This window comes from Ciconia boyciana, chromosome 4 (assembly GCF_034638445.1).
Source record: "Ciconia boyciana chromosome 4, ASM3463844v1, whole genome shotgun sequence".
Taxonomy (NCBI): Eukaryota; Metazoa; Chordata; class Aves; order Ciconiiformes; family Ciconiidae; genus Ciconia; species Ciconia boyciana.
In genome coordinates this window covers 40,577,446-40,603,427 of record NC_132937.1, presented here as the reverse complement: position 1 = coordinate 40,603,427, position 25,982 = coordinate 40,577,446, and the positions used below count along the sequence as shown (strand labels likewise).

Sequence of the window (25,982 nt, the reverse complement as noted above, 5' to 3'; positions counted from 1 at the left end):
AATTCACCTACAAATTCACCAAGTGATGATTCCTTACTGAAATCTGTCTGTTGAAATCCGTCAGTCAATATTTAATAAATTTAATGTATGCTTTACTGAACTAGTACAGGTTTTTTTCTGTTTTTTTCAGTCAGGATGTTGTGTCCTACTAAGTTAAGTGCTTTATCAAAATCTAAACATATTCCATTATCCTTTAATTTAACCAGGAATTGTAAAAAGTTTTAGTTGATGAAACCTATTCTTATACAAAATACTGATTTGTATTATTATTTATCTCTCTTTTAAACTGGTATCAGTCAAGTCTGTGCCAACTTTTCTGTTAATTTGGGATGATGTAAGGCAAACTGTAACCTAGAATATTCTATTTGTCCTTTTCAAATAATGACCTTTTTAATTGCATTAGCACTATTTCAGTTTGTACACACAGTCTAAGGTGTGTTTAAAAATTCACATTGGCACACTGGAGCCCTCCTCCCTTAACTCTTTGAGGACCCTTGTGAGGTAATTGTCCGGGCATTCTTATTTAAAATGTTTATCACCTATAGATATTATTTAGCATCTGCCACAGTAACTAGTATACAGGAAAGTTTGCATAACATGTAATCCTGCCCCCTCACAAATATACAATGATTTTTTAATGCTTTTTTATTATTAACAATCATACCATAGCTATCTAGTAATACTGTCAAAATGTTGCTAGGATCTATTTTATTCTTATCATATTTTATTTCATATTGTCAGACACTTTTCAGACAGCTTTATTCTTAGTTGGTTTTGCTTCCTTTATTCTCTCTTTATCACTGAGAAGCAGCTTATAGGGTCACAGAAGGAGCATCTAGAAGGTATCTGAGGTTGCCATTCAGGCTATTCCCTGGCTCAAAGGCAAAATCAGCTGTCATTAAACCATTCTTAACTGATGGTTAGGCAGCTGACCTGTTTTGAAATCTCTCCAGTCCAGGAGATATCATTAGGATTCTTCAGTCAGGACAGTTTTCATAAAATATAGTGTGTTTTTTCCCATCCTTTAAGACCTTTGCTTACTCTTTCCCCAGAAAGAAGACAGCTGATAATACTCCCTCTGTGAGAGCCTTTTCTGTGTTTGCAGACTGCTGTCATGTCTCTTAGTTGTCTTTAAACTAGGCAGTCTCTGTGTTAATAGCCTTTGGGATCCCAGTAGCGCACGTCTTCTTTAAGCATGGTGTCCAAACCTCTGCACAGGATTCTAGCTGAGGCCTCTTAGAGATACGTGTAACTTCCAACTTAGTCTGTCATCTTAGCGATGGGATTCTTTTTATTCATTTCAGTATTGTGTACATTTTTCTTACAGGAGTAACAATATTTATTTAGTCTGTGTTGATCCGTAATGCCCAAATCCCTTTCTTAAAAGCTGCTGTTTAGGAAGCATTCCTCAGCTTGTGCTTGCACAGTTGATTGTTCCTCCTCAAGTGTAGTAATTTGCATCCATTGCTTTATTTCAAACCACTGCTCCAATTTGTCAAAACCTTTTAAAATTATAGTCCTCTATTCCAAAATTTTCGTTCCCTACCTATACTCAGATTTCAATCAATAATTTAAACAAGATATTGGAAAGGAAACTTTGCATATCATTGTCTAGGTCTTAAAAACAAATCTTGAACAATTGCAGACTCAGGCCAGGCAATTTGGAGATGCCATTCTTACAGTTTTACTGTGAATCTTTTTTTAGCATGTTTTTTGAGTATGGTTTTCCAGTGCATAAACATATTGGTACTTAGAGAGACTTAAATTTACTGCCTTAATGGTTTTGATGATTGTAGTCTATTTCTTTTATAGTAATATTTAACGTTCTACATAACTAAGAATTGCTGAGACTAGTAGATTTTGTTTCAAGATTTATGATAGTCCTTAGTGCTTGACATTTTTAATGGAATGGTATGTTTGATTAATGTAAGTGTTAAGAGTGTGCAAATCTGTCATTGTTTTTATGAAAAATGTGTTGTTTGTACATCTTTTCTATTGAAGTTTGTTTTACAGTGTCAACAGTCATTGCCCATCTGTAATTTTCAGCGTAACACTATCTATAAGCTCCTACTATTCATAAACCAAAAAACCTTCATTTTTACTTCATTTTTCTTTCAGAGATGCGTTAGTTCTGTTGCCCTTTCTTTTGACCATTTTAATTCTTTGGAAACAGTGCACACACTCCTACAAGGCTTATTTCTCATCAAACACTTCCAAAGCCATATATGACTTCTTAATTCAAAAGGCATCTGCTAATGGAAACATTGAGATCAGCAGAAAAGAACATTAGCTAATGAGTTCAGGAAACAAAAGGCTCGTAGAAAGAACACACTCATCAGAAACTTATTTTCTACCACCAACCACACTATCTCTAACAAAAATATATGTATTTTTCCAACCATAGTATTTTTAATTTTAAAAAATACAAAATGCTAATATAATTGCAAGGCACATAATTACTCAGTTAAAGTAACTCATTGTCTGATTTAAAATATGTATGTGAAGCTTAATGTGATATACATCTAAAACTGTAAAAGCCTCCTAATTTTTTACATATGATAAGAAACATGTTTTGCTTACAGGTTCTGTGAATGGTTTGTCTATGTAAAAGTTTGTGTATATAGATACCTTTAAAAGATTCCTGTTCTTCAGTCTTTTCTCTTAAGAGAATGTAGGCAAATGTTTTTGTTGGTTCCTTCCGTTATGCATACATTCACATACATTGTTTGTTGCTTTCATAATTTTAATATTTTCAAGCCTATTTTTTCTAAAATGCATTCATGTGAGGAGCTACATCTTGGAACAGTACCTGAGTTTCAACTGTCACCCTTCCTTCTGGCTGTGTTTCTCATCTTCAGTGAGGTGTAGTATAGCCCTTTGTTAATAGGAAAGACAATGAGTTCAATTACTGAAGTCTACCTGATTTTAAGCTTCAAAATAAACAGATTTTTGTGAGATAAGATGTTTGATGTCGTGTCAGTGTTGGTTCAATGATTTGCTAATGCTCTTTAGATGATTTATTTTTGCTTCAGTCTTAAATTTTTTTTTGTTCTTATTAAAGTCAATGCTTTTTTTAACTCAAAATTTTAAGTATTTCATCATCTTCTTCTCAGGACCTTCTTCAGATCTGATTTTAATTCTTCTACATTTGTTAGATTCCTACCTCATGATTTGCAGTCTCCTAAAAGAGCATTTGGGAAACACAAGCAGCCTGTTGCTTGACAAGGGTTATTCATGTACTGTAACTGCATGAAAAAAGTGAAATATCTTACCCAATAAAGAGAAGCAGTTATTGCACATATACTTCGGGAAAAAAGTACATACACAAAGAGACAGTGCCAAAAAGCTGACATTTTGTAAATGCATATTGTAGCTTACCTTAGAGTAACATTTTTGCATTTCTCTATCTGTGATTTTCATAGAATCATAGAATATCAGGTTGGAGGGGACCTTAGGGATCATCTGGTCCAACCTTTCTTGGCAAAAGCACAGTCTAGACAAGATGGCCCAGCACCCTGTCCAGCCAAATCTTAAAAGTGTCCAATGTTGGCGAATCCACCACTTCCCTGGGGAGATTATTCCAATGGCTGATTGTTCTCATTGTGAAAAATTTTCCTCCTGTGTCCAGTTAGAATCTCCCCAGGAGTAACTTGTACCCAGTACCCCTTGTCTTTTCCCTGTGACTCCTTGTAAAAAGGGAGTCTCCATCTTCTTTGTAGCCACCCTTTAAATACTGGAACATGGTGATAAGGTCTCCCCTAAGCCTTCTTTTCTGAAGGCTGAACAAACCCAGTTCTCTCAGCCTTTCCCTCATATGGCGGGCTTCCCAGTCCTTTGATCATCTTTGTGGCCTTTCTCTGGGTCCTCTCCAGCCTGTCCACATCTTTTTTGCATAGCGGGGACCACAACAGAACACAGTATTCCAGGTGTGGCCTGACAAGCGCTGCGTAGAATGGGATAATGATAAGATAAAATTCTTTATCTCTGCTGGTGATGCCCTTGTTGATGCAACCCAGCATCCTGTTGGCTTTCTTTGCCGCAGCGGCCCTGTTCACTCATATTGAGCTTGTTGTTTGTCCACCAGGACCCCCAGGTCCCTTTTGACAGAGCTGCTCCCCAGCTGGGTAGATCCCAGCCTGTGCTGCACTCCTGGGTAATGTTTTCCCAGGAGCAACACCTTACACTTGTCCTTGTTGAACTTCATAAGGTTCTTGTTAGCCCACTCTTCCAGCCTATCCAGGTCTTCCTGCAGGGTGGCTCTCCCTTCAGAAGTGTCCACTTCCCCACTCAGTTTGGTAGCATCAGCAAACTTCATCAGGGTGCACTCGATCCCATCATCCTGGTCACCTGTGAAGACATTAAACATCTCTGGGCCCAGTATCGATCCCTGGGGAACCCCACTTGTGACAGGTTGCCAGTTTGAAAAGTAGCTATTTACCACCATGCTCCAGGTGCGGCCTGTCAGCCAGTTCCCCACCCACCGCACAGACCACTTGTCTAGACCATAACCCATCAGGTTCTCTAGGAGGAGGCTGTGGGAAACCATATTGAAAGCCTTGGAGAAATCCAGGTACACAATGTCCACTGCTCACCTCACATAAACCAAGCAGGTTACTTTGTGTAGAAGGCAATCAGGTTTGTCAAACACGATTTTGAATGCGTTTCTTGAGGTCGTAGCCTTTAGTTTTACTTCCTCTCAGGTATTGGTGAGATACTAAAAAAGATAGGAAAATTATGCAACAACAACAAATTTACAAGTTGCATTTTATGCTTTGGATTACAGAACATTGCAGGTTTCAGGCTATTGTTTGGTAACTGGAGTCTTCAGAAGGACTGCCTGAAAACTTCACTGAATCTGCCTGCAAGCTGGATTCAAACTAATGATTTGGACATTAAGGCAAGATCCTTAGATGAGGGCTAGCACATGTCAGTATTCACTGAGAGGACTTAGCCTGAAATGGAAACTTATTTTATTGCAAAAATCTGTCAAAAAAAATGTCACCAAATCTGCCTATGGGTTGATGGATTTGCATTTTTAGAGCCAAAGACACCGGGTTATGTAAAAACTTTGATATCATTGGTATATTAGTCTGTGAAATTAATTTAACAGTACTTGCAGTAGAGGAAACCAGGATTTAATCTGCAGGACTACCAAAACCAGATATCAAGAAAGCAGAAACATTGTATGAGGGCCTTCGCTCCCACAGTTCCTCTAGCTGCTCCCAGGTATTCCCAGCCTTTTCTGCAGTTCTTGCCAGCAGTGAGACTGCAGGCTATGCATACTTGTGTGTAGCTGGTTTTCTGGTCTTCTCTGGTTATGCCAGAGAAGGAGAAAAGAGGATATGAACTGTGTTTTTAGCAGTTTAAATTGTGGTCAAAACTGAATCAATATTTAATAGGATAAAAGAAAAACTTTGCTTTGCTTACAAGGGGACCTCTAGACGTCATCTTGTACAGCCTCTCTGCTCAAACCTCAGAGAGGTTGCCCAGGACCAAGTCCAGACAGCCTTTGAGTATCTCCAAGGAGGAGATTCCACCACCTCTTTGGGCAACCTGTACAAAGAGATGCGTATTTGTACATATTGATGAGATCCCCCCTGAGCCTTCTCTTCTCCAGGCTGAACAGTCCCAGCTCTCTCAGCCTTTCCTCATATGAGAGATGCTCCAGGCCCTTCCTGGCCCTTCATTGGACTGTCTCCTGTATCTCCATGTCTCTCTTGTACTGAGGAGCCCAGAACTAAACACAGTACTGTAGGTGTGACCTCACCAGTGCTGAGTAGAGGGGAAGGATCACCTCCCTGGACTTGCTGTTGACACTCCTATTGCAGCCCAGGATACCACTAGCTAGCTTTGCCACAAGAGCACGTTGCTGGCTGATGTTCAACTTGGTGGCCACCAGGGCCCCCAGGGCCTTTTCTACAAAGCTGCTTTCCAGCTGGTTGGCCCCCAGCATGTACTGGGGCATGGTGTTGTTCCTCCCCAGGTGGAGGACTTTGCACTTCTCCTTGTTGAGCTTCATGAGGTTTCTGTGGGCTCACTTTTCCAACCCGTCAAGGTCCCTCTGGACGGCAGCACAACCCTCTGGCGTATCAGCCACTCTTTCCTGTTTCGTGTTATCAGCAAACTTGTTGAGGGTATACTCTTCCCCATTATCCAGATTGTTTATGAAGTGATATTGTTGTCTCAAAATACATCCAAGATCACCATCAAATGAGAAGTAAGACTACATCTCAAAGATCAGATTGTGAGAATTTTTTGGAGAGTATAAATATGGAAGTCTTGATCCTTCTCTACTGATCTTCATATTTTATTGTTTTGTCCTAGTATAAATAGTTAGAAAAAGGATTTCATTAGAGGGGGTGGTTTAGCTAACTTGTAAGGGGAACTTGGTGCAGTTAAAATACCAGCCATGTATATTAGTACCTAAGCAAGTGGGTGGGTCAAGACTGATCCTTCTACTGCTTGGAGAATATGATGCAAAGAGGCATATTTAATGTCTGTTACTATTAAAAAAACTTTTAAAAATTCTTACTATTTTATTTACATAGTTCTTTTTTATTCTCACTGTTATCATCTGAAGGATTATTGAATTAAAGTAGTTACATTACTTTTTTTTTCACCAGTAAATGTATTATATTCAAAAATGTATTTTTAATTAGGAGATAATAGAGTGATTTATAGAGAAAATTTAAAATTTAAATACTGTCTAATGTCCACTATTTTCATTTATATCACAACAGCTTAAAAACTGGAGAAAAATTTTCTAGTTTCTGAATCATATTGCAATAGGCTGGCTGTTATAAGAGCTTGATTAATTTATACTGAGAGTCATAATTATTATGTTAATATTTGCATTGTGCAGTAAATTTTTATCATCTGTGTTTATAGAGACCCTTTCACTTCAATGCATTTCAGATTCCTGAACAGTGCTAACTGGCTTAGATACATAGGAAGACAAGTAAAAGTGCCATAAAATGGACTGTTCTGGTGCTTATAAAATAGTAATATTTATTAACACCTCTGATTTCTGTCAAACAAATTCTTTTCTCTTTCACTCTGAAAATGATTTTAATCTGTATTTCAAATACTTTGTCTGATGAAGCTTGCAATTTCAGCAGGTACTTAAACATTGATAACAATGTTTAATGTGCTATCTAAGTTCTGGGTGTATTCAAGATTAGTTGTCATTATTATTTTGAACCTACTGATGAAAAATGTGAGAAATAGCAAAGAATTCTATTTCTCCTATAATTCTTTCCGAGGTGAATTTCACTTGCATCTACCCTTATTCCAAGTAAAAAAGATACTTTACAGTTTTGTAATTGGTAATGCAAAGTAATGCAAATCTAAATGAAAGCAGTTTTTATTTCTTCACAATTGGAGACTGGTAAAAATCAGAGCCAAACCTATCTATTCTCATCCTCAGCCTTAACACAGTGCTTTGTCAAGGCTACAAGTAAGCAGAGGTGATACAGCTCTCTAGAAAGTGTTTTAATTTTTTTCCTTATGTCTTAATAACATGTCTCAGTGCAGCTGCTTAGTACACTGTAACTGAGCCCACAGCTCTAACAAAATGATTTTATTTTCATTTTTTCAGCTGTTTTTAATGTGTGCTTATAAGGAGGTAGCTGATGGATTAATTATGAAGCATAGTTTGACGCAGTTCTGATTGTCCAGTTTTATGGAAACTGTTATGTAACACTTACCTTTCTTTAAATTACTTCAGTTACTTCATGCCAGCCTAAGATTGCAAAATAGACACTTCAACTGTAAAGCAGTAAAGCAAGTTTCAGAATCAGAGCCACAAGATAAAGCACAGAACCACCTCCTAGTCTCTTGTGTGATTATGTTTGTAATACAAGCATATAAGCCTTTCCTTTTATGTTGATATTTGGAAGAAATTAACCTTTTTTTGTCTTTATTATTTTAGCCATGTCCTTCAGGGGCCCGTGATTTTCGAGAAAAGCAATGTGCGGATTTTGACAATATGCCTTTCCGGGGAAAGTATTATAACTGGAAACCCTACACTGGAGGTAATGGTTAGCTTTGCAAAAATGTTATCACATGTGAAGTCTTCAAAATTATATAAATGTTGTATAGAAAGTAATGTTTGTAAATAGAATGTTTTGATTAAAATATAATGAGCTAAGTTTGCTAAGCTTGTACTTTTGTCAATTGCTGAAAATGTTGCAGAAGAGCCATCTCTGTTCTGGTGGAGTTTTGTTTTACTGTGAAGGGGAGTGAGCATCATTGTAGGGACTCCACTTTAAAAATATGGAGCCCTTCTCCACCTGCAGTTGCAATAGAATTAGAGATTCCATAGGTGATCTATAAATGCCTTTCATGCTACAGTGATGAGTTCAGTATAAAAAAATCTCACAGTAATTTTTTCATTCTTAATGTCAAAATATTAGGAAAAGGAGAAAGAAGTAAAAGCATGTGTAAGAGTCTCTAAAGACTACTTCAATAATTGAATTATTAATAATTGCACTGTGCAATAAAAGAGTATTTTGCAGCAGGGAAGAGGATTGTAATTTCTTTTTCTCTTTGAGACAGCTTAATCAAGTTTAGTTATGTTTCTGTCATTCAAAGTTCGTAGGTTGCCCTTTTATTAATTTGTTTTTTCCTGTTCTAAACCCTGAGTGAATAAGTCCATGTTGTCCCTTGTGTTTTTGTATTTTATTGACTTGAATGGTTTTACTCTTTAGTTTTTTAGATTAAAAGCCTAAAAAGGATCATTGTGATCATGTGATCTGAGCTGTAGTGTAATTTAATAGGACTAAATTTCTAATTGAAATAGTCTGATCTTAGTTTTGACATTTACTGTGATGTACTTCTGGCACTACATTCTTTTGTTATTCTTGTTTTTCAAATGGTGAAGTGGTATCCTTATTGTTTTAAATTGTTCAATAATCATTAGGGTTGTATTAACATAATGGAATCGTTATGGAGCCAGCCAACCTTGCCATATCTTACTATGCGAAATAATCTTTTTTGCAAGAAAGAAGAGTCAAGTAGAGAAATCAATAAAGGGAAGTTAAATAAAGTGTATACATTATATGTGTCAGGTATGAGATAAGATTATAAATTTCAGATCTGTTTATGCATATATATATTTTTAATTAATTGTTAACTTTTCAAGATTTCTGTTGGGTTTTTTTTTTCATTCGTTTTTGTTGTCCAGGTGGGGTTAAACCATGTGCATTAAACTGCTTGGCTGAAGGTTATAATTTTTACACTGAACGTGCTCCTGCAGTTATAGATGGGACTCAGTGCAATGCTGATTCACTGGATATCTGTATCAATGGAGAATGCAAGGTTACAAATGTTTTATAAAGTACTTATGGATTACTTTGTTGTGTCTGCTATCTCCTACATTTAATTATGGTACTTGTTTGTTGGGAGTGTTGGGAGTGTTGACAGGGAGTGTTGGGAGTGTTGACAGGTCAAGCTGCTAATGAAAGAGCAAGATTGAGACAAAAAGATAAAAAAGATATTGCATAAATTAGATAAATAATTTGAATTTCAGTAGCTTCTCACAGACATTCATAGAATCCTCCATTTTGTCATATTTTTTCTTGCTTTATGGTTTCTGTTGAAGAGTCGGTGGAAAGGGCAGCAGGAGATGAACAGATTCCTTGCACTATTCCAAGGCCTGTTCCATCATTCCAATTAGAACACCACTCTGGCTGAAAAACAGTAAATGTGAAAATATTAATCTGTTTCTCTCTAACTAGTTCATCCTGTTGCAAACAATTCTGCTGTTAATGTAATTGAAACAGAAAGTTGTCATTATTGCTCTGTAGTTCTAGGAAAAAGTGTATAATGATGCAAGTATTTGCCATTTACTAAAAATCTTATTATCTTTTAAGATTCCTATAGAACTGCATTACATGAATTTGAATAGAATTGGAGGTCTGTGCCATATTTTTTGTTATATACATCCCACTGCTTCTTCAGTTTAGCAAAGCGTTTAATTATGTACTTAAGTCTAGACATCTGAACAGTGCTGGTGACTCTCAAAATTATTTGATTTCACTGAAACCACTAACATAACTAAAGCTTAACCCGATGCTTAAGTTCTTTGCTAAATTGAGGGCTGAAGGTATATGTTTCTTGAATAACATGATGAGATCAAAAGCATTTGCCATATATTAGTAAACTAACAAAAAAAAAGCACAAGAAATAACACCAGGAATTCTGGTGTACTTTATACATAAGAATATGTTAGTAGTTTTAGGAAATCTTTTAAAACCAATAATCAGACTAACTCTCAAGTTGAGAATGAGTTATGTAATAAAGTTGGGCCTCTGTCTTCTTGGTGAATCAGAAAATCGAAATGTAAATGGTTAGAATAATACTATTTTGTCAATTATTTAAAGTATTTTAACTTCTCTTATGACCTGTTTACAAGATGGTAGATAATATTGCTAGACAGTAAACAAAGTTATGTAGCTGCCTCCTTTTTCGTATAAATCCTGGGAAAAAATGGCAAGCTGCAATGTTCATAGTGTTTATATGCTACTTGTTCATTCTCTCTCTCTCTTTTAAGGACCCAGCTGTCTCTGTTTTCATTAGCTTTGTAATAGGGTTGAACCAAAAAGCTACAGGGAATTAATCATTGTTCACTGTACACAGATTTCTCAAGTACATAATCAGAAATGTAATGTACTTTTTATGATCAGTTATAGACACCTCTTTTTTTCAAAGGCTTTTGAATCCTATGTAATGTAGCATGTAATTCAGCCTTTCACTAAGTTTCATTCTGCATTCATTCTTACAGTGAAGTAATTTACACTTTATATTCAAACTTATGAAAATAGTTGCAAGTTTTGCCTGGAGGATGTGGAAATATGGTATGAAGCTGCAAATGCCTTTGTGAACATTAATACTATTTATGCTGCATAAATGTTTAAGGAACACACAGCAAATGCTTACCTTAACAAAGCAATATAGATGGAACACAGTTAGCTGTTGTAATATTAAATAAAAACATCACTAATCATTTATCGATAACTGTAATAATTACATTGTTTGTAAAATGCTGTGAGATCCATTCCGGAAAGTCACAGTAGAAATACAAAGTACTTATTAATCAAGATTTGGTAACAACCAAAAGTGCGGATTGTTCTCCTTTTTTATTTTCTTTCTCTGGTAAGTGAAAACCCACTTACAGTAACAGCTATCAAAACCAGAGTAGATAAAAAGAACAACTGAATATCTCAAACTTGAGAGAAACACTTCAAAAAACCGATGAAGATAGTGGTGCAAGACCATCATCCTGTAAACTATTTGTTCTTATCTGTTCCCAGCATGTAGGTTGTGATAATATTTTGGGGTCTGATGCTAAGGAAGATAGATGCCGTGTTTGTGGAGGAGATGGGAGTACATGTGAAGCCATTGAAGGTTTCTTCAATGATTCATTGCCCAGAGGAGGTATGCCCATATATGTCCATTCTGTTGTAGAATGCATTTAGATTACTCTTTAGCAAATGACAGTTCTGCATTGATTTCCAGCATGACATTGCTGCTAGTCATTCACTTTGACTCCTTTTGCCTCGTCGTTTCCTTTTTCTGTATTAGTTTGGATTTATGTCAAATACAATATGTTTCATTACTGAATACTTAGTTCTCATGGTCTTTAATGCACTTAAAAAGAAGTGTGGGGGTGGGTATTATTATTTAGTTATGGTGGTATAGTAAGAGTAATGTTGTGTATGATTTTAATGTGTATGGTAGAATTTGATATTTAGTTATACATGAAATTTTAGAATAGAAAGAATCCAGAAATGTCTCTTAAGTTCATCTTATTAAGAACTCAGGAAATGTATATGGGCAATTAGTTTAAAGATTAGCTCAAAAAAGATGATATTAGTGTTGCAATCTTAGTGTTATCAGTTTTGGGCTCCTGAATACAGGAAAAGGATTGATGCAGTGGAGTGAGTTCAGTTCAGTGACGGATCACTAAGATAATTGGGGTCTGGAGCACTTGCCCCTCTGTGAGAAGAGGCTGAGAGAACTGGGCTTATTTAGCCTGGGGAAAAGGAGGTTTGTGGGGACTTAGTATCAGCCTTCCAGTACCTATGAGGAGGTTATGGAGAAGACAGAGCCAGGCTCTTCACAGTGGTGGGTACATGGTGGGAGAAGAGACAATGGCTATAAATTGAAACAAGACAGATGCTGACTGAATGGAAGGAAAAACTTTTTCCCCAGGAGGACAGTACAGCAGTGGGTCAGGTTGCCCAGAAAGGTTGTACAGTTTCCATCTTTGGAGTTTTTCATGACCCAGCAGGGTAAAGCACTGAGTAACTTGGTCTGATCTCCTAGCTGACCCTGCTTGTAGCAGGAAGTTGGACTAAATGACTGTCTGAATTATCCTGTGATCCTAAGGTCATTTTATATGTTAATTACTTGTGATACACTGTTGAAAAGACTTTATTAGCACTTAAAAATAGGAATTCCTGACTACTTTGTAAGTTCTTGCTATCACTTTCAAATTTTTGTATGAAATTTAAAGAGTTTTCTTTATATCACATGAAAGAAAATGTTCAAGTACATTTGAACGCCGTATCTCATACTAATTTTTAGTAGTAAATAATTTAATGGTTAGTTTCATGACTAATATTGATTAACATAAACAACAACAAATAAAATTTACCTTTGTCTATAGGGTATATGGAAGTGATTCAAATTCCAAGAGGTTCTGTGCACATTGAAATAAGAGAAGTGGCAATGTCAAAGAACTACATTGGTAAGAGCATGGTTTAAATAGCAGACTGTTAATAAGTCAGAGTTTATGTTGTGATTTGAAGGTCCATTTTCTGGTTTAATCAAACCATACACATAGTAGAAGCAGCAGAGGGAATTGTTAGCTGTTAATATTAGGTTGTGATCAGACAGTTGCAGCAGTTGGTTAGGATGTATTCTCTTGAATGGAGCTAATGAAATACATCGTGTGATTCCTCCTTGTCCACTCAGAGCAAAATGAGGTCAACTTCACTATAGTTATAGTGTCAGACTTGAGCTGAAGTGGATGGGGAATGCTCAAATGATCTACTGTTCCACTCTGAGATAGTGTCTTCTATCTGGGAAGTCTCTGATGTTGGGGGTTATACAGTTTTAAAACAAGATTTTATTCTTGGAATGATTATTCATCAAGAGCCATAGTTAATTAAATGCTAACAATACTGTCTCCTTATCTTAAGGCACTTTAATGTATTAATTCCACAGTGTTTCTGTGTTGCTGTGTTGTAGGCACTAGATGCCATCCCTGTTTTATAGATAAAGAAAATGAGGAATGAGGTGCAGAAAAACTAGGTGCTTAATTGAGATCATTCAGGAAGCCTCTTGTGAAGCACAGAATTAAATTCAAATTCCCAGATTATTATTCCTTTCTTTAAAGACTGTGTTAAATTTGCTTTCTGTTTTTTTAATACTGATGTATACAAATCTGGCTTCTTCGAACTCAAGACATCATGCATTTCTGAAAGTCTCTGTACCCTGATTTGCATAGGAGTCAGTTCACAGTAGAGCAAGAACACCCATTTCTTAGTCAAAAATAGATTAGGGAGCTGATTAGTTGTACAGCAAACTAACAGATTAACACAACAAAGAGCTATTACCTGTTTAGGCTGAACAGCAGCTGATGAGGCTACTTTTGTCAGTCTGTACTCCATGTAGTTGATATATATAACACCAACATGTTGGAAAGGATTATGAAGCCTGTAAGTGTGAGTTAGAAGGGCAATTATCCTCCTAGGTACATTAATTCCTAAATTGGTTATGTTGATAATAATGGTACCTTTTACTGTTGGATGCCTACTTTTCTTTCTGCCTGCCCCCACTCTTCTCTAATTCAGCAGATAATCAATCTCCCTCCATTCTGCAGGAATAATAACACCACTACTCCAGCAGTAGAGTGCTTATTATTCTTTCAGCATTGCACTCCCCGTGGCCCCTCCCCCATGTCAAAATATACTGCAGGTGAGGTTGCTCGTATATCCTATACTGACATTTCAAACAGAGGTGGTGGGAGAGAGGCATACAATGCATCCTATCATGGTCGTTTTCTGCTAAGAACTATTCTGTGGGCAGCTGAAAACCAGAACAAAGAAGATGACTCTTAGCTACTACAACTAAGTTTGTTGCTCCTCTATTTTATAAGCAGAGGAAAGTGATCTAGCAAAGCATTGAGATTGGCACCATCTGTATAAAGTACATGAAAAATGTAAATTTTTTTTCTTAAATAAAAAGTACAGACAACTTCATTGGTATTTAATCTGGCCACAGATCTAAAAACATAAAGTGGTACGTAAACACTTTTTTTATGTGCTTGTCACAATTTCAAGGGGTTTCCTGAGCTTCATGCCCTCTCCTCACTACCTTGCTTCATGCCACAGAAGCCCTGACTAAACAAATGGGGGATTGCTCTCCTTCACTAGTTTCTTGTGTTTCCAACTTTCAAAGGTGCCATTATATCCTAATGAAAGATAATCTCACTAAATTGTAGGGCCTAATTCGTTCTGTGATGGGATGTTTTGTTTTGTGAGTATGAACCAGATCACTATTTTAGGATCACCAGTTTCTGGGGAAAGGAAGGCTTCTAATTTGTCTGCTTCCTTAAAAGAACTATACAAGCGCAATAGTAGTTAAAAATGAGTTTATTATGTTAAAATACATACCTCAAGGATATTGTTTTGTGGATACTTCTTTAGTGGTAGTGTCAACTTCACAGCTCCTTCCCTGTCTTTATGGAGTTGTTCCATGTAGTTCTTTGTTGTTCCAGGACAGTTGTTTGTGCAGCCACACCATGAACCAGATTAGAGAACTGATTCAGCTGAAAATAACCATTTACACATATTACTATATTTTGGTTTATGTGCAGTGCTGCCAAATACATGACCACAGTCTAAGAAGTATATTTCTCCATTTGCAAGTATACAAAAAAAGGAAAAAATAAAACCTTCTTCCTCTGTAGCTGTCACACTGGCTTCAAAGTTTCTTCTTTGTTCATTTCCGTTAGCAGGCTTTCAAACTAACTTGAAACAAACATCCCATGGTTCCTTAAACTAAGATCCAGTTCTTTTGCGAGCCATGGCCTCAAATTTAGGTTGCAGTTGGACATTTGGCAATTCAGTTAGCTCAATCAGCACCTGTTCTCCCTCCCCCCGTCTTGGCTGATCATTTCTGCACCGATATCGCTCCTAGTGTTGTGACAGCAAAAGCATGTTTTTGCAGCTGCATAAATAATTCAGTATTTTAAAATGATCTGTCCAATAAATAACCCAGCAACAACAAAATTGCATGTTTTCAGAGCTGCTGAAAAGATGTGTGTTTAGTAATGCTGTTATCTTCCCTTAAATGGCCTGATCCAGGGTGACATATTCCCTTATATTGCCCTTATGCAACAGGGTGTTCCGTGCTAATTTTCTGTGGGCTTCCTGCATTCTCAAGTTCTCATAAATTATTTTATTGGGACGTTGACTTGTTCCTTCTGTCTCATGCTAATAGCATTATGCCACTGTGTCATCACTGTCATGTAATTATATTATTGGAATGCTATTCACAACTGTGTGGCCTTCACCCATGCGTAACAACTGACATTAAGTAAATCTATTTACAGAATGCAAATGCATTTTTCTCTGGCAGACAGGTAAAAAATTAACTGCTTTGCTTCTGGATATACATTAGTTTAAGTGTATATAGCGTACATACAATTGATAGCATATAATTTCAGAATTATTAATTATGTAAACATGTATGAGAACATTTGTTTTCTTGTGCTCATTTATATGTCTCATTTGTTATTGTTCATACGTCTCAAATAATATAAATAAAGAATTCACTTCATTATTTGTTTTTAGTAGACACTAGATATACTGACCAGAAAATGTTTGGGATTGAGTGGCACAGTAAGAGAGACTTTAATATGTCTCAGTAGCTTTGGGAGACCCTATGACCTTCTTTAATTAAGCTAGATTTTGTAAAAGCAGGAGGGATAGAAATTTTGGCTATGTGGAAATGGGACCACTGATAAAACAAAATACTGATGTTCAGCTGTAACATAGTTATTTCGTATACCTGTGTAAAATAGATAAATAGTGAAGTACTGTTCCTTTCTTTTAGTACAGTACTGCTTGCAATTTGTCTTGTTCTCCTATACTCACTTTTTTTTACCATCTCCTTTCTTGTACTACAAAACCTATATAGAGAATAAGGAATCTGAATTACTTTGAGAATTCCAGATAAGTGAATGTGTCAGAGCTAGTTTCTTCACTCAAAGCACACAAGCGTTTCCAAAGTAAATGCGGGGAGGTGAATGGAATAAGATTTATGCTGTGGAAAGACATTCCCTTTCAGACCTTATGGTGCTGATGGAAACGGTTACTAATCTCTGCTGAGTATGGCTGTCACCAACAGAACATTACTGCCTCTCCAGCTATCTCCTGCTCATATGAATGCTCTCTGATCTGTTTTAGAAAATTTGAGCATCATTGAGACATTTTTCCTAACTGTTTAAGGTAAACCATCTGTCCACACAGATGTAGTTGAGAATAAAACTTGATCGTAAGTTGTGTTATTCCTTATGATTGTGATGTGAGTTTCTTCTCTATCTAGTAAAGTCAGTTATTTGTCCCAACAAAAAATGACATGGCTGTTTGATCACGTATTTCCAACTATCATTTTGCCTTTAAGAACATATTTTATTTAAAGTAAATATGAATGCTGAATAACTTGGTAATCTTCACCTTAAGTCAAGAAGTCAATATCTAATTAACAGAATATTCACCTTAAGATACAAAGTCAGTTTCATATTGAGAAAATTAATCTAATATTATTGATAAAATATCAAATATAAATCCCTGAATAACATGTGCTCATCCAGCCTAATTGGTTGGTTAGCTAAGAAATTTATGATTTATCTACAGTACTTTTATGGTTTATGGCTGTAAATTAGGAATAATAAAATATTTTATCAGATTAAGTAGGTAGTATTTGGGTTTGTAGTAGAAATATCTTGGATTGATGCTTTAAGAAGGAAAAAAAAAGCAGTGGACAAAGACAACAAAGCAAGAACTGATTAACATCATACGTCAGACTCAATGTTCCTTCTCTTTTTTCCCTCTGCACATTATCTGAGATACCTATCCCCTGCCACAATTTCTTAATCTAAAGATTAGATTGGTAATTGATTATACATTTGAGACCTACATATATCTTATGTAGAACAGCATACATTGTACATGGGCTCGGTTTTAAAGTTGAAGATATATTGCAAGTTGCATGAGGCATTCTGTTTTGATCCATATAGCATCTGCATGTTGAAATCTGCAAAGTATACCTGCACATTGAAGATTATTGCAGAGGCAATATTGTCAAACTGCATGAGGGATATTTTGACCAGGGCTAAAGAAAAGGCTTTATATTGCTTGAAAAAAGTGATACTGAGCTGAAGCTCACATACTTCTAACAGATTAGTAGATTAATTTGCAGTGGCTTCTCCATTATAAATGCTGCTTCCAATTTTTAGGTGGCTTGTATTTTTTTTTAAGCTTTAAAATCTGAAGAGGATGACTACTATATTAATGGTGCCTGGACTATTGACTGGCCAAGAAAGTTTGATGTTGCTGGAACAGCTTTCCATTACAAGAGGCCAACAGATGAACCAGAGTCTTTGGAAGCACTAGGCCCTACTTCAGAAAATCTCATAGTCATGGTAAAGTTATAATTAATATATTTCTGAAATTTGAAATATGTATTTGTGTTCTGAGAAAAGACAAGGCCATGAATGAAATCAAAATAGGTTGTATTTTCAAAGAGTATACAGCTTGCCTAGCTACGACTTTGCATTTGTGTTTTAACACAGCTTTTTTACCTGTCAAAACTGACTGGCAAACATTGTGATGAAACAGGGATAAAGTCAGAAGAGTCCCAGGAAATCTCGCAGAAAATGCCCCATCTCTGTTAAATGTGGTTCAGAATAATGGTAGCCGAAATTGTAAGTGGGGTATATATTTTATCTCTGCATACTGCTGGTACATAGAAGTTTTGAGATATAGCGTGACAGTTTCTGACAGTTCCGTAGATGTCAGTAGTTTTAAGCCTGGCTTGAGTGTGAAGTATACTCTTACCACAGCAAGAGTATCATGATTTGAGCCGTGTTAAAGTATGTTGCTGTGACATACATTGCTCTGAACAGATTGTACAAAATATGAGAACGTAACAGAATATGTGACCAGGATCCTGATACGCTTGTGTCTGACAGCAGGCAATAGCGAGCCTACTGTTGCACTACTGTGTTGAAGAGAAGTATAAGAACAAGGTGATACTTGCCCAGTATATTCTGTCAGCTGCCAGATTTGTGGTTCAGGGATTGCTTGAGCCAGACAGAGTATTTTTGTGTATAGAATGATTGTTGCCTGGATATTCACATTTTAAGCAGCATTTTCAAACACCTGAATCCTGTTTTTTCTGCTATAGATGTGAATAAGCGAGAGAGTCCATATAGAATGAGTTATACAATGATTATAGTGCCTTTTCTCATTCAGTCAGTGCTACTGACTTTCCTACTGAAAGTTCTCTGCTCTTTTGTCCAATGGAGATAGGCAGATATGCCTCTGCAAAGTATCACAGAAGGTAGAAGGGGATGAGAAATAGCTCTAAGACGCGTCAGATTGCTGTATCTAACATGATCTATATTATTAGCAACAGAAAGAAAAAGTTTGATAGAGAGTCAAACGCTAGGGTTGGACAGGTGGTATGTGGAAGCGCAGTTCAACAGTGAGGGTAGACAAAAACTCATGGTGGTTGTTGCACTTCCATCTATATCACCTGCAGTGATATGGCTGCAGTGAGAGTTTTGATATTCCTTTAAAGGAATCACAGGTGTGATTTCACCAAGCTAATGCTGTTTGCTATTGCATTAGGGGAAAACAATGACCTCAACAATCTGTTTCTGTTACTATTATTGCTACTATTATAGTCACTAAAAGTGCGAAGAAGGGCAGAGCTAGGTTCATAACTGCTATGTCGGTAGCTCCTCACAAGATTTCAGTGAGGACTGCTGCATGTTTGCATAGTAATGTCCTTAACCAACTTTGACCTCACGTAATTATTCAGCTATCGAGTTAATTTCTGTTAAGACATTAATTTTATGAAGACTGGCTTTTTAGAACAATTATATCAAGAATAAAGAACTGACAGAAGTTATAAAGTTGTGTTAAGGGGGAAAAAAGACAAAGCTCACCTTAGACAATAATACTTTTCTTTTGTATATGTTTTAAAAGTTAAGATTCTTTTGAGAATACCTAAAAGAACTACTATGGCTTCCTTTATTATTTTTTTCACTTCCACAGGACATAACACACACCTAGATTAAATGTCACTGTAGTTACCCTCTGCTTGCCTGTTTTAATGGTATAACCAGTTGTTTTCAACCACAGATTCTGCTACAGGAACAAAATTTGGGTATAAGGTATAAATTCAATGTTCCCATCTCTCGCACTGGCAGTGGAGACAATGAAGTTGGCTTTGCATGGAATCATCTGTCTTGGTCAGAATGTTCTGCCACTTGTGCTGGAGGTAAGACACCAGGCAGTCAAGCTACAGGGTAAACTGAATTGCAAGATACACTTTACTACATAATTATCTAGGTAACTAATTGAAAAAATTTCTTTCAGACATGCTTTAAACCTTAATTTAGTGAAAGAACATTTATTTTATCACAACGGATTTTGTTGTTTTCAAGTACATGTAGTATGTTCAGATGTTTTTGTTAAATACCATGTATCTTGGCACAGTGTGTCTGTCTCTGCTGATGCTTCTTCTGAGATTCTCTTGAAGCTGGTATGTTTGCTTTTCACAGGAGCTTTCTTGATAAAGGACATCAGAAGTTTTAAATAAGGAGATTAAAACCCAGAAGGCAAATAAGTCAACTGTAAATAAAGGGATGTGTCTTTGTGTGTTTGTAGGTATGCTTCACATGATCCTAGTCAGCCTCCTATCCTCCAGCCACCAAAGTTTAGGATGCATACTGGCAGCTCTTCTGTAGCAGATGATAACAACTGGATTATACTTCCCAGCCCATAGCAGTATCTGAGAATTGTTGCCCTTTGGCAGCAGTGGGGGATTTGTAGGTTGTCCCATGTGATTCATCATGGGTGCCTTTTGCCCACAATTTACTATATTCCTAATCCTCCCTCTAGTGGCCACCAATGCAATTCTTTACCTCTGGCTGGGAGAGCAGGACAGTTGGCTTCCTTCAAAGCCAACACCATTGCTGCTGCAAGGACTGGTGAGTAGAAGTACTGTGTGAACAGTACCTTTCTTCTCTCTGGAGACTGAATGCATCATCTCCCCAACATACCTCAGTTTTACAAGTTATGGGAGAGCGCTTTAAATCCACCTCAGAATTTCAGTTTTTTACTGCGCTGTGCACTGCCCATAGCAAGAGGAAGACACCGTATTTTTTTAAAGAACCTCTGGACCAAATATTTGTCCTTTTCTTTTTTTTTCTGGCTACCGGAGGTATTCATGTTTAGAACCATCTTGACTCATCTTTCTGCTTGACCTGCTGTGGCTATTACTAGTTTTTTGCTGTTTAAATACAGCTGTTTGCTTAGCCATATGTAATACACAAAGGACAGCACAAATTCTCTTCTGTGCTGCTAAACAGAGAAACAAAATAGAGGAACAAAATAGAGGAATATATTTTGTCTTGAAACAAAATAGAGGAAGGTGCCAACTTTCTCCAATATTTTTATTGTTCATTTGTTGGATTCCTGGGTGACAGATTGCTCTTTTAACTACTATTTTAGTAATGGTGAGTCTGATAGGAAAAGGAACATTTTAAAGAATTCTAAAGAAGGGAAGTGCCTAGCTCATAGCAAAAGACAATTCCATGTATCAGAACTTTACAAGTACTGCCAAATCCTATTTTTATGATGGCAATGAGTTAATGATCTTTTTGAAATCATGGGAAAACTCCCATTGATTTAGGTAGAGACAAGATTTTAGCCATGGATCTTCTGTCATGCAGGTCATTGTCATTTCACAGATTCAACAATATACAACGGAAAAAATAATTGGCTCTGAAGGACTAGGCACTTGTCTAGATTAAAATGTATTGACTTAATTAATTAACTTTTAAGGGAAGATTTGTGAATCCCTGAAAACTGCATACATTTATTCGTTTGAAACTTTTTTTGGGGGGGAGGGATTTTCTTTAGTAGCTCATGGTGGCTAAACCAGGCACTTTTCTCTCCTTTCTTTCAGCTTAGTATGAGGATATACTATGGTCATGTATTTTAACTGAGCTCTGTGCTCAGGGAATAAATATTTCATTGTAGCTATAATTCATGTTAAAAACTGTATCTGCTTTCTCCATATGAGTACCTGCTATTCCCCCCAGTTTATGAAACACCTTTCGCCATATGCCAAAAGAAGACACAATTCTAAAAAGGAGCTGAGTCAGGGAAAAAGAAAAGGGAGACAAAGGTTGCAGAGACAGAGACCGTAACTGGAAAATTTGGCTAATATAAATATGAAGTGTTGAGAAAGCTTAGAAATGAAACCACTGCGTGTCTGTGTTTATTTCTATAGGATTAATTGTGAAGTCCGTTATTGAAGTTCTATTTACTTGAACTCAGTCTTTAGAAGAGAGATTTTGCTCTACATCAAAGGATAAGAAAGTAGTTAAAGAATTTCTCACTGAAAGTAAAAAAAAGGACAATAAGCATGCGTGAGGAATATTAGTATGAAAATAATTTTTTATTTATGAGGTTAAAAAAATTATATAGTTACTTTGGGACAGACTGTAAGCAAGTTAAAGGCATCAACATTTTCCTGCCTCTTCTTGTAGTTGGTGTAGCTCACCTGTAGTGCATGGACTGATCAAGGTTTGACCATATAATATTCCATCTTGATCCAGGAAAGCTCTAGATGACGTAGAGCCAGATATACTTTTATATCAAAGCATAGGCTTTATATCAAAGCTGTAGGCAAATCTAAATTCTAATCAACACATTTAACTTCTGTCCATCTCTGAACATGCCTGTATTTTAATGTTGTGTCTTTTTGTCTAGGTGTATGTAACACTTAAAAAGCTGTCTTAAAAGAACATCAAATTTGCAAGTATTTAGAAGCCAGGAAATGACAGAATTAAGGATGACTATGAAATCTTAAATTGTTTTCTGTAGTTGTGGCTGTTCTGTTAAACAGGGACCAGCTGAGCAGGGGCTGTTCTCTGACGCTGTGTCACAGGCTAGCTCATGTCCACTCCACACTACTTGAGTCTAGTTCTCTTTAAATCAGACTGACTGTATCTGCATTACATACCATTTGACCAAGTCTGTGACTCTTAGAACATAGTTATTACTTGATGTATGTCTGTTAATTCAAAGAATCTAAAAAATAAAAAATGAGAACTGCATTACAGCCCATCAAAGTGATGTTTCTCTGTTGTGAACTTGAGGATACGCATTGAATGTCATGAAGGAGAGCACAAAGGCTAGAGCAGCATTTTGGCAGTGCGAAGTTTAAATAGTTTTGGGGTATTGTATATTGTAGAAGTGTCCAATCTTTGTGCAGTCTCCTTTACATAGTATTTTGAGAGCAATCCACTGCATTCAGCTATTCTTAGAGCTGCTTGGAGGCCTCATCTTGGAGAAGGATAACTAGAGCAGTCAGGAGCCAAGGAGCAAGCTAAGAGCAAGCTAGGAGCAACCTATAATCTTTAATTAGATGCTAACGTGCTGTCTTTTCTACTGGACTTCTACATTAAGTTCATCTCTGCTGAGCTGATGAGTCACATCTGAACAGTAAACATGCTTTAACGTTTCAAACAGGACCTCTGTTCTAAGGCCTGTCTCAGTTTTGCAGGATAGGAGGAGCGTGGTAAATGGAATGGTAGGAAGGAGGAGGAGGGTTTCCTGCTTACGACAGCTCAATGCAGTGCCAGAGCTCTGGATTCCATTCCTGCCTCCCATGTGTGGTTCTCATGTGATACTGAGCAACTAAAGCCATACATTACAGTCTTACTTGCTAATTATCAGTTCATTGTTATATAGGTACCTCTCTGGAATGTCTGACCTCTGAAGCATGCAATGAATTTCATCATTGCATGAAGTGTGTGTAAAGCAAAGTATTCTGAAAACTCAGCCAGGCACCTGAAATCAATGGACTCTTTCCACAGTAGACATTATACCTCCTCTCCCCATGTATTCTTCATAGAGTGGTTTAGGAGATGAATTAAAGTTTGTGAAACGAACAGTTACATGTTTAGATTGCCTCTAAAAGGCAGAAGGAAGTTAGTCTTTCTTTCATGAGAGATTGTAAACTGCGTATTTAGTAGTGTCATTCATGTTAAAGGAGAAAAGAACAAAAAATTCCATAGTTTCTCTGCCAGTGAGCATCATGTTCTGTACAGTGAACTAAGCAGAAATCAAGTCTCTGAAGTCTGAGGCTTATTTTAGTGTTTTCTTAAGTTTTTCTAAAAATAGGTTCTTCAGGTTTACCAGGTGGTTAAAAAGGCTTACCTGGTAACAGACAACTCTTTTATTTTCCTAGATTCATGTACTCATATGTAGGATGAGAATGTAATTTCATTCATTTTTAATATGTCTTAGTATCTGTTCTCAGGCTTAGAAATCCAGAATTGCAGCTTTTCTTTTTGTACACTAGAACCATTATTTTCCATATTGAAAAACTTCTCTTTAAAATACAAATTTATAGTATCTGAGCTAGTTCTTCCTCTCTGGGAACATTATGTAAAGCTGAGCTACATGTATTCTCCATATTAATTCCCTTGTTTCCTGAAAGGTCACTGGTAACTATTCTACTCTGAGTTAAGAGTTTTCAGAAGGAAAGTTTGTTACTGTTTCATATAGGTCTTTATAGCTGGTGGCAGACTTGGACAAGACTACAGGAAAACAATGCCAGAGAATACCAGAATGTACAGTGTAAGTTTACCTATACAGAGAAGAGTGGGAGAGAAGAGAACACAGGGAATTCAGAAGGGATGGATGGATGAACAGTTTGCTGGAATTCAGAAAAAAATTGATGACAACAACAGAAGATTTTCTTTAAGGATCTGATTACTTTATTATTTAATGAAAAAGTCTGAGAAAGGGAAAACTAGAATACATAGAAATATGAAATAGAGAAGAAGAGAAGTGGAAAGAGAAGAAGAAAGTGCTAAAGTAGGAAAGGGTGATATATATCACTTACAGATCACAGAATTGTAGTCACAGGCATTTACTCTCATGCCTCTCTTTCCTTAAATGTTATCATGTAGCTTTCCGAGGGCAAGCATATGACTTTGTCCAGATCCATAAGTATTCTTAATAAAGAAGTGAACTGCTGGTGGTATTGTTTAAAAAAAAGCCAACAAAGGAAAAAAAAAATCCTTCTGTGTGTTTTTACTTTTATATACATTTAAAAATAAACTCTAATAAGTGCATACCCCCCTTTTTTAAATTTCTTCCATGCTTAATAAATTCTAGTGGTAAATGGCAAAAAATGACAGCATTTATTATCTGGACTATACCAGGTATCCTAAGCATTGGTTTTGATTTCATTCATTCTATTGGAGTTCGTCTCCAGATGAGTTCGATGCCTTAGATATTCATGTATTTTTATGAAATAGTCAGTCAGTATACTAAGTGAATTGATTGCCGTCCAGTTTTTTTTGCTGCTCATCACTCTTGTAGAGTAGTGCCTACTATGTTTTTCTTTCATGCCCTCAGATGAATTATGAAACTGTCTTTAGACAAATAAAACATACTTGTCCTCATCAAGAAAAATGTAAGTTTGGCTCTGTGATGAACATCTTGTGATCTGATGAGTGAGCTCAGAAAGTATGTCTGGGTTAACCAGCATGCACTAGTTTTAGTGATGCAGGATTCACTATGTATTGGTACTGGCATCTTTATACTTAACTGTTGCAATCACAAACCACAGTTTTTGGGATTGCTTTTAAAAATAGATATAGCATTTACATGCCTGCAATTTTAATTTAAGAATAAAATGTCCTCCATGTAATTTAAAATTTGGCTGCTGAAAGTCATGCAGACTATTTGTGAATTGAAATCTGCAAAACATCTCAGTTCTCTGGAGATTATGGTCACTAAACCACTGGAGTTTTGTTTTCTATTAGAATTGCATTGACCAGTCATGAGGACATTTTATGTCTTTTATTATAAACTATAAATCTGTAGATTTGAAAGCAGAGTGTTTCTGTATAACTGCTTGTAATTATTCCCCCAAGTCCATTAAATGAACTTGTTTAGCTGTCCTTTTTAGATTATTTTAAGAGACCATATACTCAGGGAAGAGTTGATAATTTAAAAAGATTTTTTCAAGGTCCAGAGGGCTTAACCAGGTTGTAGCTGTTGTCTGGGTAAAAACTGCACTTCTAGATTTTTCCATTTCTTTTTCTTGTCTTAAAGCTGGAATCTGAATTTTGTTTCTGAAATTTTATTTTAAATAACACTGTAATTAGACAGCAGTGATGTAAAGTTTACATACTGTGTGGCAAGAAGCTGCAGAATGTTTTGAAACTGGATTATATATCTCCTGGTATGGATTAAAGATTCTTCACTGTGTGAGTGAGTAGTGGTGTGAATACTGTGTTACGGGTGATGTGCTACCTGACCAATGTTCAATAAATAACATGTCTGACTTAAATTTTTTTGAAAACTGAGTACAATGATACTTTGTGTTCAATAGTACTTCAGAGTACTTTCTTATTACATAGCTCCTCAGAAATGAATTTACTGAGGCTGCCAATTTTTAGCTGAAGCCTAGAAGGAAATGTGTCTGATGCCAGTAGGAAATTCAGTGAAAACATAACATTAATATCTATGCTGTCCCATAAATATATTTGTGAGAATGCTGTGCATCATTAAAATGCTTTAATTCTAAAGTGTGTATAAATTACTATTTTTAAGCAATTATATTTGAGGGAAATATCATTATGAAGGCAA

At 36.3% G+C, this 25,982-nt stretch overlaps 1 protein-coding gene across 11 annotated transcripts in view; it reads left to right on the top strand.

Annotated features, from left to right (window-relative positions):
- Positions 1-25,982, top strand: part of ADAMTS6 (ADAM metallopeptidase with thrombospondin type 1 motif 6) — a 221,457-nt gene that overhangs the window by 103,760 nt on the left and 91,715 nt on the right. For 9 of the 11 annotated variants that reach the window (XM_072859481.1, XM_072859484.1, XM_072859487.1 and 6 more), the window contains 6 exons: positions 7,931-8,033; positions 9,185-9,318; positions 11,313-11,436; positions 12,671-12,751; positions 17,553-17,716; positions 19,443-19,581. In XM_072859481.1, the coding sequence (XP_072715582.1) occupies positions 7,931-8,033; positions 9,185-9,318; positions 11,313-11,436; positions 12,671-12,751; positions 17,553-17,716; positions 19,443-19,581 (745 nt within the window). Of the gene's footprint in view, positions 1-7,930; positions 8,034-9,184; positions 9,319-11,312; positions 11,437-12,670; positions 12,752-17,552; positions 17,717-19,442; positions 19,582-20,204; positions 20,294-25,982 lie in introns of all 11 variants that reach the window. The other 2 variants (XM_072859488.1, XM_072859486.1) reach the window with 2 other exon arrangements.